Genomic DNA, 21,407 nt, shown 5'->3' with positions numbered 1-21,407 from the left:
ATTCAAATTTTGAAAACTGCAAAATTTTCAAAATTTTCGCCAAATTTCAGTTTTTTTTCAGAAATAAACACAAGTGATATCGAAGAAATGTTATGACAATCATGAAGTACAATATGTCATGAAAAAACAATCTCAGAATCTGGGGGATCCGTTTAATTACCTCATAAAGTGACAGTGGTCAGAATTGTAAAAATTGGCCTGGTCATTAACGTGCAAACCACCTTGGGTTGTAAAGGGGTTAAAGAGAGACTGTATAGCCTATTCAAAGTGTACCCCTGACGGAGGAACAAAAAGTAAGCATACTGATAGGCCAGTTAACCGGCGCGGCCCAACGAGAAGTAAAGTCCTGGTCAGTCAGGGACAAGGGAACCGTGAAGGAGATTTTAGCCCGTCTAAAGGACACTTTTGATACCCGCACCTCATCAGAGATCAAAATGAGATTTTATGGGTGAAAGCAGCGGGCCCAAGACAGTATAAGAGACTATGCTTTGAATTTGCAAGAGGCCCTGAGAGCCATTAAGCAGGCAGACCCTGACAGTGTGCGGAATGCAGATAAACTGCTGACTGAACAATTCATTGAGGGTCTGCTATCCAGCGCCCACCGAACCCAGTTATGCCTAATGGCCCTGCAGAACCCTGAGTTAGACTTTGCACAGTTTAAGGACAGAGCCATCCGGGTATTCCGAGGACCCGCACCCGGTGGCGTTGCGGCCTCCAGGCGCCCTGCTATCACTTATTACCAGGAGGCGGCGCCCCAGTCTATAGAATCTGCAGGAGCCAATGCACAGACTACGAATAGTACCCCGTCTACAGATCTGCACCATCAGGTCTAAGAACTGACCAAAAGCGTTGCCGCACTAACCAGGACTGTGCAGTCGTTACAGGTATCCTCTCCAGGAAAGATCCAGCTGGCTACCAGTCCGGAGGACATCCCGTGGCGCCGACGGAATAGGATCCCACCATCCAGAGGAAAGCCAACGGACCGCTACGACCAGGAGGGACAACCCATCTGCTCCCGCTGCAGCCAGCCAGGACATATTGCGAGGTACTGTAATTCAAATGAGCCCAACCTGGGGCAGAGGGCCAACCCCCAAGCGTAAGATCATCAGGCCCGTCAAACTGGCTTGACAAGTATGTGGGGGGACGACCGGTCTTGCCTGTGGTACTGGATGGCATTACCATGAGTGCACTGTTGGACACTGGTTCACAGGTAACCACCATCCCTTATGTACTTTTCAAGCGGTACTGGAATGACACGGATATTACCCGCTACCCAGATAATGACCTGAGCATCATCGCCAGCAATGGTCAGCCCGTGCCGCAGGTGGGGTTCAAGGAGGTGACCATCAAAATTGGTAAAGTTGAACTACCGGCGCAAGGACTGATTATTGTGGACATTGACCGTCGTGAAAGTCACCCTAAAATAACCTTGGGTACTCACGTTATTGAAAATTGTCTTTCAGAGATAATTGTTATATTACAGCAGGTTGCAATGAATGCCAGCACCAGCCAGCGGCGTGTCTTACAAAAAGAGATCAGAGCCCTGATGAAGCGGTAACAGGTAGAACTGTCTGGTGGTGAGATTGGTAGTGTTAGGATGAGTGACCCATTCCCTATCGCCATGCCCCCAAAAAGCGAAATGATGATCTGGTGCCGGACTGCAATCGGGTTAAGAGGTAGAGACTACCAAGCTATGGTAGAACCCGTTTACTCAGACAGTAGGCCCACCATTTTGACAGCACAGGGGGTGGTTGATGTCCGCCATGGGAGGGTACGCGTCTGCATCCTAAATATTGGGGAAAGAGAAGTACACTTGCCCCGGTATGCCACTCTAGCCAAATTGTTCACCATTAACCAAAACTCTGTAAAAGCCGTGGAACCCTTGCCTCCATCTCCCCCAGAGGAAGGTAACGGCTCCAAGAAACAAATGGAGGACTGATGTCAGAAACTGCATGTGGGCACCGACTCCACTCCCTCACACCACAAACAGGGAGTATACCGGGTGGTTCAGGAGTACGAAAGAGTTTTTAGCAAACACCCGCTAGACTTTGGGCAAGTAAAGGGGGTAGAACACCAAATCCCCACAGGAGACCATCCACCCATAAAAGAGAGATACCGGCCTGTACCCCCTGCACACTATCAGAATGCCAAGGGTATGTTGCGAGAAATGAAGGAGGCTGGGGTGATCAGGGATAGCTGTAGCCCCTGGGCAGCTCCCCTAGTTCTTGTTAAAAAGATGGATGGCACGATGAGGATGTGTGTAGATTATAGAAAGATCAACAGAATAACACACAAAGATGTGTACCCGTTACCTAGGATAGAGGAGTCTTTGGCTGCATTAAAATCTGCTAACTTCTCTACTTTGGATCTCACTAGCGGGTACTGGCAGGTTCCTGTAGCAGAGTCAGACAAGGAGAAGACCGCCTTCACCACCCCGATGGGTCTCAGTGAATTCAACTGTATGCCGTTCGGACTCTGCAACGCACCAGGGACCTTCCAGAGGCTGATGGAGTGCTGTCTGGGGCACAGAAATTTCGAGACGGTCCTACTCTACCTGGACGATGTCATCGTGTATTCCAAGACCTATGAGGACCATCTAAAGCACCTGGCAGAGGTGTTCGATGCCCTGGCAGGCTTCGGCCTAAAGGTGAAACCCTCCAAGTGTCATCTACTGAAGCCAAAAGTACAGTACCTGGGACACGTGGTGAGTGCTGACGGAGTAGCCCCAGACCCTGACAAGATCATGGTGATTAAGGACTGGCCAAGACCCTCCAGCATAAAGAAAGTGCGGCAGTTCCTCGGGTTGGTAGGCTACTACCGAAGATTCTTCTCCGGGTTCACCAAAATGGCAGCCCCTATGCAGGACCTCCTGTTAGGTCAGTCAAAGACTAAAAGTCAGAAGCCACCCTTTAAGTGGGACAAGTTGGAGGAGGAGTCTTTCCGCCAGCTGAAGATGGCCCTCACGGGGGATGAGATCCTGGCCTACACTGATTACGGCCAGCCTTTTATCCTCCACACCGACGCCAGTAACGTGGGGCTAGGAGCCGTACTGTCCCAGATCCAGCAGGGCAGAGAACGGGTAATTGCTTAAGCTAGCAGAAAGCTGAGACCCACAGAGAGAAACCCTGAGAATTATAGCTGTCCAATTATGAATTTACTATCAAATACCGGACAGGGCGCGCAAATGCCAACGCAGATGCATTGTCCAGAATGACTCACTTGCAGGACGGGGGAGAGGATCTGTTATGTTCTGCTACCAGAGCTAAGGAAAGAGAGGAGATCTGTCCCTACGATAGAACTCAGCTTAATCCCTATGATGTAACAGGGAACCTGATCCTGCGATCAGACCTGCTAAAGTCCTAAGCTAGTCTGTACGGAGACCTATAGATATGGGGAAGGAATCCCTACAAGTACTAAGGACTGGGAGGAAAATGGGACACCTCCTAACAGAAATAGTAGCAGACAGACGAACAAACAAAATATATAGAACAAAGAGGTCCGTAGACCAAGCAAACTAACAGAGTAAGATACAGAGCACAGGCTAGCTAGAAAGTAGTTATACAATGAAGTCCAGCAAAGCCAGAAGGGCGGAGCAGGATTAAATAGGCCAACAAGGTCATGTGACCAGCAAAGGAAAAAACCTAAGAGCAAGGTTCTAACAGTACCCCCCCTTCTAAGAGGATCCTCCGGATCCCCTAGGACCAGGCTTATCAGGAAATCTCCTGTGAAACGCTCTGATAAGTCTGGACGCGGAAACATCATCCGACCTCACCCAAGAGTTATCCTCGGGTCCGAAACCTTTCCAGTCCACAAGATACTGCAAACTACCTCTATACCGTCTAGAGTTAAGGATGCGAGAAATTTCATATTCCCCGTCCTCCACCACCGGAGGAACAGAGGCAGAGGCGTCACAATCCAATACAACAGCTTTTTTCAACAGAGAGACATGAAATACCGGATTAATTCTCCAGGAGGTAGGAACCTCCAACCTAACAGCAGATTGGTTGACAACCTGAAGCACCTTAAAGGGCCCTACAAACTTGGGACCCAATTTCTTAGAAGGAATCCTCAACCGCAGATTCCTAGAGGACAACCAAACCATGTCACCAACAGCGAACAAAACCTCCTGTCGTTTCCTATCAAAGTAGTCTTTAGATTTTCTGTTGGCCTCCTGAAGATTAACACGCACATTCATCCAAACTCTCTCCAAATCACCGGAAAAATTCTCCTCCTCAGGCACGGCAGATCCCAACTTGGAGAGCGACCCAAACGACGGATGTCTCCCAGAACAACAAAAAAAAGGCGAACAACCAGCAGAAGAAGATGTATGATTGTTCAGAGCAAATTCAGCAAGTGGCAGAAACTCAGACCACCCCTCTTGATTGTCTGCCACAAAACAACGCAAGAACTGCTCAACATCCTAGTTTTTCCTTTCTGTCTGGCCATTAGATTCAGGATGATATCCGGACGAGAACGACAAATGAACTCCCAACCTGTCACAAAAGGCACGCCAAAAACGAGCCACGAACTGAGGACCCCTATCAGAAACAATGTCAGTAGGAACGCCATGAAGTCTGACAATTTCCTTGACAAAGGCCTTAGCGAGAGTTTTAGCGCAGGGCAGTTTGATGAAGGGAACCAAGTGACACATCTTGCTAAAACGGTCCACGACCACCCAGATGACAGTAAAACCCTCAGAGGGGGGAAGGTCAGTTATAAAGTCCATAGCCAAATGTGTCCAAGGAGCACTGGGAACCTCCAAAGGACAAAGCAACCCCGCAGCAGGAGTATGTGAGGACTTAGATCTAGCACATATAGTACATTGACGCACCCACTTAATGACTTCCTTCTGCCATCCAGGCCACCAAAAACTGCGACCCACCAGTCTCTTGGTCTCAGAGATTCCGGGATGACCTGCCAACCGAGATTCGTGACACTCAACAAACAAATCTCTCCTAAAGGTCCCAGGCACAAACAACCTCCCATGAGGAGTGTTAGATGGGGCATTCTCCTGTGCTTTAAGAATCTCATCTTCCAAAACGGAGTCCAAAGCAGCTATCACAGCACCTTCTTGTAAAATGTTCTCCTCTTTCTCAGCACCGACTATGGGAGAAAACTGCGAGACAAGGCATCCGCCTTAACATTCTTAGTACCAGGGATGTAAGTAACGGAGAAATTAAACCGCGAGAAAAACAGTGCCCACCTAGCCTGACGGGCATTCAGGCGCTTGGCAGCATCAAGATATATCAGATTTTTATGATCCGTAAGAACCTGAACGGGAAATTCCGCACCTTCCAAGAAGTGGCGCCAGTGTTCAAATGCGAGTTTAATAGCCAATAATTCCCGATTACCAATATCGTAATTCAGTTCAGTCTCCGAAAATTTTTTTGAAAAAAAGGCACAGGGATGTAATCCATCCCCGTTATCCTGAGACAATACTGCGCCAACCCCCACAGAGGAAGCATCAACCTCAACCAAAAACGGCTTAGTCACATCAGGCTGCATAAGGATGGGAGCAGAGGTGAACCTCTCCTTGAGATACACAAAAGCTTCAATGGCCTCAGAAGACCACTGAACCGCATCAGCACCTTTCCTGGTGAGATCGGTCAGAGGTTTGACAATACTAGAAAATTTTTTTATGAATTTTCTGTAATAATTGGCGAAACCTAAAAACCTCTGTATCGATTTCAAACCAATAGGCCTATGCCATTCCTGTACAGCTTGAACTTTAACCGGGTCCATCTCAAAACCTTCGCTGGAGATAATGTAATCCAAAAAACGAATTCTCTGTACAGCGAACTCACATTTCTCCAGCTTAGCAAAAAGCGAATTGTCCATTAATAACTGTAATACCTCACGTACGCTCTGCCAATGAGACTCCAGATCCGGCGAATAAATCAAAATGTCATCCAAATACACAACCACATTTTTGCCGATCAAAGGTCTAAGGATGTCATTAATAAGATTCTGAAAAAATGCAGGAGCATTAGTAAGACCAAAAGGCATAACCAGATTCTCAAAATGACCCACAGGAGTGTTAAAAGCAGTCTTCCATTCGTCACCCTCCTTCATGCGCAACAGATTGTATGCCCCCTTAAGGTCAATTTTAGAGAACCACTTGGCCCCCATTAACTGGTTAAACAGATCAGGAATCAATGGCAGTGGGTAAGGATTGCGTACAGTAATTTTGTTAATCTCACGAAAATCCAGACAAGGACGTAAACCGCCGTCCTTTTTTTTTACAAAAAAAAATCCAACCGCCACAGGAGACTTAGAGGGCCTAATGTGACCGGCGGCCAAACTTGTCTGTATGTATTCCTCCAAAGCCTTCCTCTCAGGAATAGTAAGGTTAAATAAACGACTTTTAGGAAGAGTCGCTCCAGGGACAAATTCAATAGAACAATCATAGTCTCTATGGGGAGGCAAAACCTGCGATTCCTTCTCAGAAAAAACTCTCCAAAAATCCTGAATAGGAACAGGCAATTCTCCCCTATCCAAAGCTGCAATACGCCCGTTACAACACTTGTCATAACATTTATGGCTCCAGGATTTAATTTCACTGGTAGACCAATCCAGTACAGGATTGTGAAATTTTAACCAGGGCAAACCCAATATTACTGGAGAAGGCAAGTTATTCAAAACTACCAAATCCAATTTCTCATGGTGAACACCATTAATAGTGAGAGGAAATTCACAGACCTTGAGAGTAATATTCTTCAAAGGGGAACCATCCACAGAAACCACAGCAATGGGGGATGATAAAGGTTCGGGTTTTAAATTGAGTCTTTCCAAGAATCCCCCATCAATTACATTCAGAGTAGACCCACAATCAACAAACACCCGAAATTCCATTAATTTTTCCTGAGCAATCGTGGAAGCAGCTAAAAATACACCCTTGGAATTTAAACAGGCAATACGGGCATGACTGACCATTTTTTTTTCTTTCTTCATACGAAGCTCACAGCCTTTAATCAAATGACCAGATTTTCCGCAATAGAAACACAAGCCTTCAGAAAATCTACGGTCTTTTTCTTGAGAGCGAGGTGCCACCAATCCAATCTCCATTGGTTCACCACTGTTAGTACACACATTCTCATAACCAGAAACTGACATAGCAGAGGATTTGCTCTCATTAACCCTTGCACGCAGTCTCCTATCCACCCGTATAGCTAATTGCATAGCCTGTTGCAAATCTTCAGGTGTAGGATAAGCAATTAGCAGGTCTTTAACCCTTTCATTGAGCCCAGCAAGAAATAGACTTTTCAGAGCAGAATCGTTCCACCCTGTTTGAGTAGACCAACGACGGAAATGAGTACAATATTTTTCCACATTACCTGATCCCTGTCTCAAACGTCTTAACTCAGTCTCAGCTGATGAGACACGGTCAGGATCATCATATAATAGTCCCAAAGCAGAAAAAAAAACTATCCACTGATCTGAAGCATGTATCACTAGGTTGCAAAGAAAAGGCCCACTCCTGAGGCTCTTTGCGCAAAAGTGACATTATGAACCCTATGCGCTGGGATTCATCCCCAGAGGACTTGGGTCTCAAGCGAAAATACAACAAGCAAGCATTTTTAAATGAAAAAAATTCTCGGTGTTCACCAAAAAATAAATCCGGCAAACATACCTTAGGCTCCAAGAAATGTGCTCCAGGACAGTTACTCACGTGCTGACGGAGCTCGGCCACCTCCAGAGAGATTCCCTGCAGGCGTTTAGCCAAATCCAGAACCGACACCATGATGGAACAGAAAAATCTTTCCTTAGAGAATTTGCAGGCTGGACTTACTGTTATGTTCTGCTACCAGAGCTAAGGAAAGAGAGGAGATCTGTCCCTACGATAGAACTCAGCTTAATCCCTACGATGTAACAAGGAACCTGATCCTGCGATCAGACCTGCTAAAGTCCTAAGCTAGTCTGTACGGAGACCTATAGATATGGGGAAGGAATCCCTACAAGTACTAAGGACTGGGAGGAAAATGGGACACCTCCTAACAGAAATAGTAGCAGACAGACGAACAAACAAAATATATAGAACAAAGAGGTCCGTAGACCAAGCAAACTAACAGAGTAAGATACAGAGCACAGGCTAGCTAGAAAGTAGTTATACAATGAAGTCCAGCAAAGCCAGAAGGGCGGAGCAGGATTAAATAGGCCAACAAGGTCATGTGACCAGCAAAGGAAAAAACCTAAGAGCAAGGTTCTAACAGGATCCAGAAGAACTGGAAGAAATTGAACTCCCTGCATTCCACCGTCATGGGATCACCCAGTGTTCCCACTGCATAAAGGAGAGGTGCTCTGCTGCGCTACGTTCAATCCCTTACCCCACCACGGCTGGGCAGAGACACAAGATAGTGACCCCGCAGTCCACCTGGTAAAAGAGATGCTGACCCAGGCTGATGCCCACCTTGATCCGGATGCTCCAGAAGAGACCAAACAGCTGTGGAAGGAAAGGAGCAAGCTGTTTCTCTATGAGGGGAGGCTGTGCCGCAGAACCGTCAACTCTCGAACACATGAGCTGACCTGGCAGGTAGTGGTCCCGAGACGAGAAGCGGCTATGGTCCTGGAGGCATACCACGACGGAGCAGGGCACTTTGGATGGAAGAAGTTGGAGTTCCTGTTGCGTGAACGGTTCTTCTGGGTAGGCATGAGAGGGGCTATAGAGAGATGGTGCAGAGACTGTGGCCCGTGCAACCTAAGGAGGAAGGACCGCGCCAGCCAGAAGACTCCCCTGCGGCCCATCATCACAAAGCAGCCCCTTGAGCTGGTGGCCCTGGACCATATAAAGCTGGCTCCAAGCAGATCGGGATACGTCTACGCCCTCACAATCGTAGATCACTACTCCCGGTTCCTAGTGCTGGTCCCTGTCAAAGACTTAACAGCTCAGACGGCCGCCAGAGCCTTTCAGCAGTATTTCTGCCGCCTACCCGGGTATCCAGAGCAAGTGTTGACTGATCAAGGTCCAGCGTTCGAGGCTGAAGTCTTCCAGGAATTCTGCAACCTGTATGGCTGCAAGAAGATAAGGACAACGCCTTACCACCCCCAAACCAACGGGATGTGTGAGAAAATGAACCAGGTAGTAATAGACCTGCTCAAGACGTTGCCCCTGGAGGAACGCAGCCTGTAGCCTGAGAAACTGCCGGATCTGGTGGACTTGTATAACCATATCCCAGTAAATTCTACCAACTGCACCCCAGCTTACCTAATGAGAGAAGACCTGGTAAGCTGCCAATTGACCTGGAGATGGGAGTCCTGACACCTGAGGACACCTCACCAGAAGCAGACTGGGACACAGAGCGACAGCAGCAGTACCGGAAAGTACAGGAGAGTGTGGAGCGAAATCTGTCTCAAGCAAGAGAGAGGTAAGAGAGGAATTACAACCAACATGCTCCTGCTGCTCCCCTGGCACCTGGAGAGCAGGTCTTGAAGAGGAAGAGATGGCTCCACAAGTTGGATGACCAGTGGGAGAAAGACCCGTACACTGTACTGCCCTCAAGCCATGACAACCCAAAGGTATGTGTTATCAGTAAGGATGGAGGAGAGACCACAGCCACTGTCTCCAGAGACCACCTGAAGAAGTGTCCCGAGCAGCTGCAAAGCGCTGATGAAGACCAAGATAGCCCTCAACCCGCAGAGGAAAGGGAAGAAATGGTCAGTACAGTGCTCGGAGAATTTCCCCGGTCCTGGACACAAATCAACAACGCTATAGTCGTACCCGTCCTTACCTTTCTCCAGCCAGCCCCTCAAGGGCCTGCAAAAGAGCAAGTAGTGTTGGAAGAGCAAGTGGCCCCGGAGGCAGAAGCGTACATACCAGCAGGTCAGGAGAATCAACCCTCTGCTAGTAGTGGACCTGCCATGCACGTGGTGAGCCAAAGAGTACGCAGAAAGCTGCCCAACATACCCGTAACATCTGCAAACACCTCTAGTGCAGACACGAGCACACCCAGTACACAGGGGGTGGAAACAGGGGACCCGAATAGAGTACAACCAGATAGTGTGTTACGTAGGTCCACCAGGAGCACTAGGGGTCAGATGCCCGCTCACTGGAAAATCTAAATCTAAATGTGATATAAATGCCTGTATATTGCAAATGTTAAAATGTTTGTTGCCTACATACTAATTATGTTTTTCTAGTTACCCGACAGGATTCATGGACTAACAGGTTATGGACAATGAATAACCGGAACAGTACCTTTTACATAGTTGCACCTGGTAAGGTGCCCTCTTTTGAAGATGACCACAGAACACAAAACCCGTGGAGGTGGCTGAAGACGTGGTCCAACTCCGGATCTTCAAAGCCCTTTAGCCACCCAAGGGTCTACGTGGAGGGTTTGGGACGTGTCCCTCAAAGTGCATCATGGGTGACAAGGACACCTGGTTACGGTAGCGCCATGACCTAAAAAGACTGAACTTCTTGTATATATGTTACTGTATTGTTATTACCTGTTGTGTTTTTGCAAAATGTGTTTAGTCCCAGAGTACTAAATTTCACTAGGGGGGAATGTGGCACCCCAGGTCTGGTCGCCACAGTGACAGCAATGTCATGTCTGAGAGCAGGTGGAAGGTTCCCTGGTTGGGGACAATTAGCATGCAGCACCTCCTGCCTCAGTCCAGGGAGGGGAGAAACCTGCCCTTTATAAACTGGATCTGGGGCGGGGTTAGACAGACAAATTAGAGAGAAGTTCCAGACAAGTTCCAGTGAAGTTGCAGCTAGGGACAGGTCAGCAGTAGGCTGAGGAGTCCCTGTAGGCAGAGGAGGAACACAAGGCCAGGAGGGGAGCTAGCAGAGCTCATCCTGGCTAGAGACTTACAAAGCCGGACACTGGAGTCCGAGGCTGTGAGAGTTATAAGCCCAGCAGCAGAAAACCACCACGCAGGGGACTTCAAGTCCTCTGGCCCAAGGAAGCCCGGAGGCTCAGTCACACGAGAGGGACCACTACTGCCCCGGAGGGGTGAGAAGTACGGAAGGCCCGAGTCGCCAGTCATAATACCACCAACAGTAAAGACCCTGAATTGCATGACAGACTCAGTGTGGTTACTGCTGCTCCTGCGCACCATCACCACCAACATCCCTATTCACTGCCCTGAGGCTATACTCCTCCTGTGGGGAGTTATACTACCCTCGGCTGCACCCACAAAACCAGCCTCAGCGGTCTGCCCTGCAGCGGCGGTTCACTCTGACCGCAGTCCACGGGTGGCGTAGTCGGACATTCAGCATTTAGACCGCCATTTGGGTTGACCACCCTGAGCCACGGGACCGGGTCCCCGCCACGCAAGGACTACAACCTCCAGCATCCACAAAAGGTCCGGTTCCAGGTATCCCCACACACACACGGCCCAGGGGGCGTGTCACATGCACATTTTTGGCCTGCTGGAGGTCATTTTGCAGGGCTCTGGCAGTGCTCCTCCTGTTCCTCCTTGCACAAAAGCGGAGGTAGCGGTCTTGCAGCTGGGTTGTTGCCCTCCTATGGCTCCCTCCACATCTCCTGGTATCTGCTCCATGCTCTGAACACTGTGCTGACAGACACAGCTACCCTTCTTGCCACAGCTCGCACTGATGTGCCATCCTGGATGAACTGCACTACCTGAGCAACTTCTGTGGGTTGTACTGTAGATACCCTACCTCTAGGGGTGAGAGCAATGGCAAAATGAAAAAGTGACCAAAACAACAGCCAAAAAGGATGAGAACAGAGAAATGGTCTGTGGTTACCACTTGCAGAACCACTCCTTTATAGGGGGTATCTTGCTAAGTGCCGATCATTTCTACCAGCTGTCTGTTCCATTTGTACAACAACAGGAAAAATTGATTCACAATCAGTGTTGCTTCATAACTGGACAGGCGGATTTCACAGAAGTGTTATTGACTTGGAGTTACATTGTGTTGTTTAAGTGTTCCCTTTATTTTTTTGAGCAGTGTATGTACATATATATTTAATATATATAATCGTCTTATCCCGTCTGTCTGTCCTTCTGTCCAGGAACGGACCAATCAGCGACGCGGGATTTCAGAAAAAGATGGCGGCCGTTAGCGGCTCATCTGCCTACCACTTGAAGCTCATCAAGAGAATGCCAAGAGTGTGCAAAGCAGTCATCAAAGCAAAAGGTGGCTACTTTGAAGAACCTAGAATATAAGACATATTTTCAGTTGTTTCACACTTTTTTGTTAAGTATATAATTCCACATGTGTTGATTCATAGTTTTGATGCCTTCAGTGTGAATGTACAATTTTCATAGTCATGAAAATACAGAAAAATCTTTAAATGTGAAGGTGTGTCCAAACTTTTGGTCTGTACTGTATATATGTATATATATATATATATATATATTTATATATATATATATATATATATATATATATATATATATACACATACATATACACACACGTAAAACATATGGAGATATGTACGCATGTGTATATACATGCGCACACATACACACAGCAACCCCCCCCCTCCCTATATTCTATTACGGCTCTTTCACACGTCAGAATCTCCAGGACGAGTGGTGATGACATTTTCCACACATACCGGAGACCCACGCACAGACCCATTCCAAAGCATGCTCCGTCATGCTTATCTGCAGTGACGTGGATATGTGGACATGAGAAATTGGCCTAACAGCGTATGCAGGCGCTTTCAGTGAATGAACCCACGTACGCTGCCCAATAATCTTTAATTTCAATAAATATTTTGTAAAATGTTTTGTAAAATAAAAAAACGTGGGCTCCCGCATAATTTTAATAAGCAGCACAGGGAAAGCAGACTGTTGAGGGCTGATGTTATAGTTTGGGAAGTAGCCAATAACCATGGCCCTTCCCCTTGCTATTAATACCAGGCCGCAGCAGTTGGCCTAGCCTTTACTGGCCATTGTACAGGGGGACCACAAAAAAAAACAAAAATGTGGTGTTCTTCTATAAATTGTAGCCAGCAAAGGCTAGGCGGACAGCTGCGACCTGATATTAATAGCCTAAAAAGGGGCCATGGTTATAGGCCCCCTCCCACAAACACACAAACACCCAGAAAAAAAAATTAATTGAAATGAAACAAACCATTTTAATTAATTCTTAATTTACTAAAAAAAAATAATTACCTGTCCACATTCCTGCGCTGCTCTCCCATGCACAGCTGTCACATCTGGAGATGTGACAGCTGTGCATGGCTGCTGTATGCTCACACTGCGGGGAACACATCTGCTCCTGGCAGTGTAAGCCCCTGACTGAGGTCAACGGAGTGCATTAGCGCAGCTCCGGTGGCCTCCTTTACAGCCCTGTTGTATCGTGGGAATTTCTCACGGTCAGCGGGGCCGTAAAGGAGCTCACCGGAGCAGCGCTAGCTGATCTCCGGTGAACTCACTTATGCAATCATGGGGCCGCTTTACAGTGTTATTCTATGCCTGATGAAGAGACCCTGAGTAGTCTTGAAAGCTAGCAATTTGTTACCATCATTTTAGTTAGCCACTAAAAGGTATAAACCACTGAGGACTCTCAAATTTTTATATTTTTTTTATTGTTTTAATACAGTGATAATCATATGAACCTAAAATTTAACATAACTCGAAAGTACAAAAAAATTGCCATGGCATGAATGCTAAAACTACATGTGGCAGGAGGGTGGTAAAGTGTTATCCTATAGCTTGTAAATTTTGGTGTTGAAGATTTGACTTTATTTATACGAGACTGAGATCACATGAGTAAGTTTCTGAAGATAATCTTCTTTATAACATTACTTTTACAGATTATATTAGAGATTTAACATGATTTTAAAGACATTAAAAAAAAAATTCAACACAACACTCCATTCTGAATATTTGGATTTAACAGGTCTCCACGTTAATGCTTGCAAGCAAGGACACAGTAATATTTCATGGGCATGTTCATTCGGACAAAATCAGCCTCTTCTCCAAGGATCTCTCGGAATCTGTAACAATAAGGTGAGTTCAGTAACATCATAAAAATGTAGTAAATGCTTTATAAGATTAAAGGGTGTTTAGCAAACTTCATACTGTGATATGGTGTATATTGCTACAAAAAGCATCTTTATAAGTGTTACCCGCATGCCGCTAGGTTCAGTTAGGGGTGACACAGGTTACATGAATTCTTTGGAATCCTGGGGGAACCGCTACTCAGGGCAACCATAGACCATGTGCTGCAGCTTCTCTCAGGCAAACAGGGGTATTGACCCTCAGGTACAGACACATAGGTTGTTTCACTTGCTGACCAGACACACCCGACAAGAGTCCTCATAAACCGCAGAACAGTAGCATTCAATAAGAAGCAGCACAACCAGTGCAAGTTAAGTCTTATGAGCCACAGGCTCCAGTGACAGACAGCACAGTTTCCTTAGCAGCACAGCAGTTCACAGTCTTCCCAGTAGTACAGGACAGCACAGTTCTAATGCAAAGGCACATTAATGAACACAGCATTCTTTACAGCACAGTGAGATGGAGGAGAGGGGGAGGGTTTGCTGAGGGAAATGATCCCCGTGACACCATTTATTCCAGTCCTTATCTTTCTGCCTGACAATACTCTGCACTGTTAGTTCAGGAACTCTACCTGACCTGTGCTTAGCTTCACTCCTGACTTCAATCCTTTTCACTTGCAAGGGCACTTCTGTGAGATACAGAACACACACACCACCTTTCTTTTCGCCTCCGGACAGACAGTAAGCAACTTCCCCACAATCCCTCTGGGGCTCTGCAAAAACACTCCCCTTCTCCTGTGACTGTGTTAACCCCTCTAGTTGCTGGATGCTTCTGGAGCACAACACTTCCTGTCTCATGCTAGTGTTACTTCTAATAGTTGCTGAATGCTTTTAAAGCAACAGCACTACTTCTGCATGTCACACTCTGCAACAGCACTACTTCCGCATGTCACATAAGTTATTTTGCACCTGATATTGTACATTTAGATGATGCTACATGTTTACATGAGCAGATGTTTGGGTTAAGGGGGTGGGAGATTCACAAGTGTGTTGGTGCCCATCGTAAATAACAAAATTCCCCCTCTTCCTCTGACTTCCCTAATTTTACATTTTTGGGGTGTACATTTGTATTAAACAAGGAAATGTTTTGCTAAATATTTATTCCATTTTGATAGTACCAGATAACACAGTGGCTCAGTGGTTCGCACTGTAGCCTCATGGTGCTGAGGTCCTGAGACCAAATCAATCAAGGACAATATCTGCAAGGAGTTTGTATGTTCTCCCCTTGTTTGCGTGGGTTCAACGTACCATCCTTCTTCCTAACACAGACAATAGGAGAGGAATAAGACGACTTCGACTTTTGGACCCAACCTTTGTAGATGAGATCTTGTAAATATTCTTTCACTTCGCGATGTAATGGTTTTGGCACAGACATGTAACTTCTGGTTACTGGGGTCGTGTCTTTCAAATTGATTTTCAAATGCAACGACGGGATACAGCCTATATGAGTCATCTTTGGAGAATGCATGACACTCTTCTCTCAGCATCTGTTTTGCTACCGCTAGTAGTGTTGAGAGAGCATGCTCGACACTGCTCGGTACACGCCCGAGCATCACGCTACTCGGGATGTTCGGCGAGCACCGAGCATTTCCGGGTTACTCGGGCGGGTGCTCGGGTCTACGCCCTGCATGTTTGGCGCTCTTTACAGAGCCATTGAACATGCAGGGATTGCCAGCCAGTCACTCTAATGCCACAGCCATGTTGTTTGTGGGCATTACAGTGATTGGCTGGCCGCACAGCGTCACCTCGAGTATTTAAAACCGGGCGCCGCCATCTTGGACACAGTCGCTCTGGATTAGACAGTTTAGGGATTATAACTGTGGGTTTGCTGTTCCACGGTAAAAAAATCTCTATTATCCTGCTTTTCGCATTTTTTGCAGTAAAAAAAAACAGTATTGTCTCCTGACTGTTCTGACACAAAAATATATCTGTTGAAAATAGTCTGTTGTAGGCCCGACAAATCCCTGTGTGGTTTTGCAGTTCCACGGGTCAAATCTCTGTAGTATCCAGTTTTGGGCCTTTTGTATCTAAAAAAAAAAACAGTTTGAGTGTGTCGCTCACTGTTCAGCCGCAAATATATATATTTAAAATTTTATGGTATACCCCAGTAAACAATAACTGTGGTTTTGCCATTCCACGGTAAAAAATTTCTATTATTCAGGTTTTGGTATTTTTTCCGCAAAGAAAAACAGTAACAGTTTCTCCCTGATTGTTCTGATTGTTTAAAAGAGTCGGGTGTAGGCCAGAGAAATAGAACTGTGGTTTTCCTCTTCTACATTTTATTACCCTTTTTCCATTGATAGTGCGAGTGTAAGCTATTTTACTTCCTTTACAATGGGCAAGGCGCGTGGCAAGGGACGTGGAAGTGGACGTTCTGGTGATGGTGCGTGCAGACGACGGGGCCGTGGCCAAGGTGAAAATGTGCCACAACCAACAGCCACATCTTCTCGCTCCCACTTCTTGACCGAATTACTAGGGAAGCACAGAACAACACCAGTATTGCGAACTGATCAGTGCGAACGGGTTGTTAATTGGATAGCAGATAATACTTCCAGCTAACTGAGCACCACCACCTCCGGTCTGTCTTCCACACGGTCAACTCTTTGTAGCCATGAGTCTCGACCGCATACTCCTCCTCACCCTGATGCTCCTTCCTCCCACCATGCCGAATGTCGTCAGACAGCAACTGATCCCACAGTTGGACACTCTGAAGAGCTGTTCACTAGTCCATTTCCAGATTTGTGCCCCTCGCCTGCTCCGCTTGAAGTGGTGGAAGAGGAGATCCCATGTAGCGATGGCCAAATATTTGAACAGCCACGGCCACAGGAAGTCGACGCTGGCAATTTGTCACAAGAGGTGGACGATGACGAGACACAATTGCCAGGAAGTGAGGAGGAGGATCGTGGTGTGCAAGTGGAAGAGGAGGAGGTGGTGGATGATCTAGTAACTGACCCAACGTGGCAGGAGGACATGCAGAGTGAGGCCAGCAGCACACAGGGGGAGGGAGGCAGAGTACCCCAACAGGCAAGAAGAAGCAGTGTGGTGGCCGCAGACAGAAGGCGGGCAATCGTTCCCCGTAACACCAACACGAGGGACGTTGCCAGTACAAGCGGTAGGTCTTCCAGAGTCTTCCAGAGTCTGGAATTTTTTTAAAGACTCTGCTGATAACCCCAAAAAGGCCATTTGTACCACCTACCATGCCAGCATCAGCAGGGGTGACAAAACTACCAGCCTGACCACCTCCAGCATGATCAGGCACATGGCAGCAAAGCACCCGACTTTGTGGGGTGAACCCCAGGGTCCACGACCAGTGTCAGCGGGTGTCAACACTGCTTCTTACGCTGTTGTGCATGCAATAGAACCCCCTGTTGTGTGTGCAAGGCAATCCCCTGTCCATACTGCATGCAAAGATGCCCCCTCCTCTCAGTCTTCACTTGTTATGGCAGTTTCTCAAGAAACAGCATCAACGTCCACGTCCACATCCCACCGCAGCGTTCAATTGTCCATATCCCAGACCTTTGAATGAAAGCGCAAATTCGCAGCTAACGCCCCACAGGCCACAGTCCTAAATTCGCACATTTCATGACTGCTTGCGTTGGAAATGCTGCCTTTTAGGCTGGTGGAGACGGAATCCTTCCGCAACCTTATGGCGGTGGCCGTCCCTCGGTACTCGGTCCCCAGCCGACACTATTTTGCCCGGTGTGCCATCCCCGCACTACACAAGCACGTGTCCCAAAACATCTGCCGTGCCCTCAACAATGCAGTTACTGGGAGAGTCCACCTGACAACGGACACGTGGACAAGTGCTTGTGGCCAGGGATGGTACATCTCCCTGACGGCACACTGGGTAAACATAGTGGAAGCCAGGACCCATTCGGACCTTGGGACGGAACACATCCTCCCCACACCGAGGATTGCGGGCCCTATGTCAATCAGAGTTCCCCCACAGTGTACAGCTCCTACGCATAATCCTCCTCCTCCTCATGTTCAGCCTCCATCTCAGATATCACCACATCAGTTACAAGCTGGAAGCACTGCAGTACTGCCTCCGCCAAGCGGCAATACGCTGTGCTGAAACTCATAAGCTTAGGTGATAAACCTCACACTGCTTGTGAGTCGTGGACAGCTGTGAGAGAGCAGGCAGATCTGTGGCTGAGACCGCTGAACCTACATCCAGGCATGGTCGTGTGTGATAATGGCCGTAACGAGGTGAGATCACACACGTACCATGCCTGGCTCATGTGCTTAACCTCATGGTTCAGCGGTTTCTTAAATCGTACCCCGAGTTGCCAGATCTGATCGTGAAAGTACGCCGCCTGTCAGCTCATTTTCACAAGTCGGCTACAGCTTCCGCCGCCCTTGCTGTGTTGCAGCAGCGTTTGCAGCTTCCGGCACACCGACTGGTGTGTGATGTCCCCACATGTTGGAACTCTACCCTCCACATGTTGCTAAGGATTTGTGAGCAGAAGAGAGCAGCCGTCGATATTCAGGTCAGACTCCACACATAAGACCTCAGGAGTGGACCTGGATGTCTGACATATGTACCATCCTGACAAACTTTGAGGAGGCCACCAAGATGGTGAGTGGCGATGATGCCATCATTAGTGTCAGCATCCCACTTATCTGTCTTTTGCAACGCTCTCTGCAGAGAATTAAAGAGGAGGCATTGCAGCCAGAGTATGATGAGATGGATCAAGAAGCAGTAGCGGGCGATTACACACAGCCCAGCCTCATCTCATCCCAACATGCATTGGGGGACAATGAGGGAGAGGAGGAGGAGGAGGAGGAAGAACAGGAGCTGGTATCATGCGCTGTAGACGGTAGTACCTCTACAACTGTCATACCGTCGGTTCAGCATGGGTGGCCAGAGGACAGGAGGGAGGAGGAGGAGAGCATGGTCAGTCGTCATCTTGGTGAGGACACGGAAATCTTGCCCGTTACCAGTCTGGCACGCATGGCTGACTTTATGTTATGCTGCCTTAACCGTGACCCTCGCGTTGTCAAAATGTTGGGTGACAGTCATTACTGGTTGGTGACACTTGTAGACCCCTGCTACAAGGAGAACTTTCACTCTCTTATTCCTGAGGTGGAGAGGTCTACAAAAATGGGGCAGTACCAGAAGGCTCTTGCTGCAGAACTGTTAAAAAAATTCCCATCTGAACACGCTAGCGGCAGAGGTCACAGTTCTTTGTTGCCCAACCAAGGCGTACATGCGAGAGAGACGCAACTCCAATCCAGCAGAGGCAAGGCAACACTGTCAATGTTCTGGGACAGTTTTCTCAGACCCTCCCTTCGGACAGACCCTGAGGCGCGGGGTACTCTCACAAGGAGTGGAAAGTTTCAAAAGATGGTGAGGGAGTACCTTTCCGACCGTACCAGCGTCCTCCGTGATTCCTCTGTGCCTTTTAATTATTGAGTATCCAAGCTGGACACTTGGAATGAACTCGCTCTGTACGCCTTGGAGGTCCTGGCCTGCTCTGCCGCTAGCGTGTTATCGGAGCGTGTTTTTTGTGCCGCTGGGGGAATTATAACTGATAAGCGCACTCGCCTGTCAACTGACAATGCTGACAAGCTGACCCTTATCAAAATGAACAATGGCTGGATTGGGCCAGACTTCTCATCACCACCAAATGACAGCAGAGTAACAAAGTCAAATCCACTGTGTTATTTCGTGAGGTGTATTCACATGCACCTCTTCACACCGACACATTGGTATATGCTTCCTCATTTCAGCTGTTTTATGTACTTCTCCTTATCCTCAGCCTCCACCACCACTATACCACCAGGGTGACCGTGGTCCGTGTTGTCATTATTGAAAGTTCCTCCATCCTGATTTTTGTCAGCTTTTGCTTGGAAGGCATAAGCAAAGACTGTGGGAGACCCACTCCCCAATAATGGGAATAATATTTTTAAGATGCTGTACTGTATGGCTCTTCCAAGGGGCATTAAAAGCGTATTGTTATACCACTCTGACCTCCACGTCTCTTGTAAGGGGCATTAAAACCATCTTGTTATACCACTCTGACCTCCACGTCTCTTCTGAGGGGCATTAAAAGCGTCTTGTTAAACCACTATGACCCTCCACGTCTCTTGTAAGGGGCATTAAAACCGTCTTGTTATACCACTCTGACCTCCACGTCTCTTGTAAGGGGCATTAAAACCATCTTGTTATACCACTCTGACCTCCACGTCTCTTCTGAGGGGCATTAAAAGCGTCTTGTTATACCACTATGACCCTCCACGTCTCTTGTAAGGGGCATTAAAACCGTCTTGTTATAGCACTCTGACCTCCACGTCTCTTCCAAGGGGCATTAAAACTGTCTTGTTATACCACTCTGACCTCCAAGTCTCTTCTGAGGAGCATTAAAAGTGTCTTGTTATACCACTCTGACCTCCACGTCTCTTCTGAGGGGCATTAAAAGCGTCATGTTATAACACTCTGACCTCCACGTCTCTTCTGAGGGGCATTAAAAGCGTCTTGTTAAGCTACTGGGACCTCCACGACTCTTCGAACGGGCATTGCATTTCCTCATAATTTTTGGAAGCTTTTGCTTGGAAGGCATAAGCAAATACTATGGGAGACCCACTTCCCCATAATGGGACTAATGTTTGTAATATGCTGTACTGCATGGCTCTTGTAAGAGGCATTGCAAGTTGCTCCATCCTAATTTTTGGAAGCTTTTGCTTGGAAGGCATAAGCAAATACTATGGGAGACCCACTCCCCAATAATGGGACTAATGTTTGTAATATGATGTACTGCATGGCTCTTGAAAGGGGCATTGCAAGTTGCTCTGTCCTAATTTTTGAAAGCTTTTGCTTGGAAGGCATAAGCAAATATTATGGGAGACCCACTCCCCAATAATGGGAATAATGTTTGTAATATGCTGTACTGCATGGCTCTTGTAAGAGGCATTGCAAGTTGCTCCGTCCTAATTTTTGGAAGCTTGTGCTTGGAAGGCATAAGCAAATACTATGGGAGACCCACTCCCCAATAATGGGACTAATGTTTGTAATATGATGTACTGCATGGCTCTTGTAAGGGGCATTGCAAGTTGCTCCGTCTTAATTTTTGGAAGCTTTTGATGGAAGGCATAAGCAAATACTATGGGAGACCCACTCCCCAATAATGGGAATAATGTTTGTAATATGCTGTACTGTATGGCTCTTGTAAGGGGAATTAAAACTGTCTTGTTAAGCTACTGCGACCTCCACCACTTTTCCGCGACCTCCACCACTTTTCCGAGGGGCATTAAAACAGTCTTGTTAAGCTACTGTGACCTCCACGTCTCTTCAAAGGGGCATTAAAAGCGTCTTCTTAAGCCACTCTGAACTCCACAGCTCTTCCAAGGGGCATTGAAATGTTGTTTTTAATTACCTCTAATCTCCACGACTCTTCCAAATGGCATTGCATTTCCTCCTAATTT

The 21,407-nt window shown here is 47.3% G+C and overlaps 1 protein-coding gene across 5 annotated transcripts in view; it reads right to left on the bottom strand.

Moving 5' to 3' along the window:
- Positions 1–13,491: 13,491 nt before the first annotated feature.
- The window catches only part of LOC141160834 (putative methyltransferase DDB_G0268948), a 223,611-nt gene continuing 215,695 nt past the window's right edge, over positions 13,492–21,407 (bottom strand). For 4 of the 5 annotated variants that reach the window (XM_073645629.1, XM_073645628.1, XM_073645625.1 and 1 more), the window contains one exon: positions 13,492–13,919. In XM_073645629.1, the coding sequence (XP_073501730.1) occupies positions 13,832–13,919 (88 nt within the window). In that variant the 3' untranslated portion in view covers positions 13,492–13,831. Of the gene's footprint in view, positions 13,922–21,407 lie in introns of all 5 variants that reach the window. The other variant, XM_073645630.1, reaches the window with a different exon arrangement.

This window comes from Phyllobates terribilis, unplaced genomic scaffold (assembly GCF_046119375.1).
Source record: "Phyllobates terribilis strain yellow unplaced genomic scaffold, ASM4611937v1 Scaffold_9__5_contigs__length_417890890, whole genome shotgun sequence".
NCBI lineage: Eukaryota > Metazoa > Chordata > Amphibia > Anura > Dendrobatidae > Phyllobates > Phyllobates terribilis.
The sequence above is the reverse complement of the archived record's forward strand: the minus strand, read 5'-3'. Positions and strand labels throughout refer to the sequence as shown.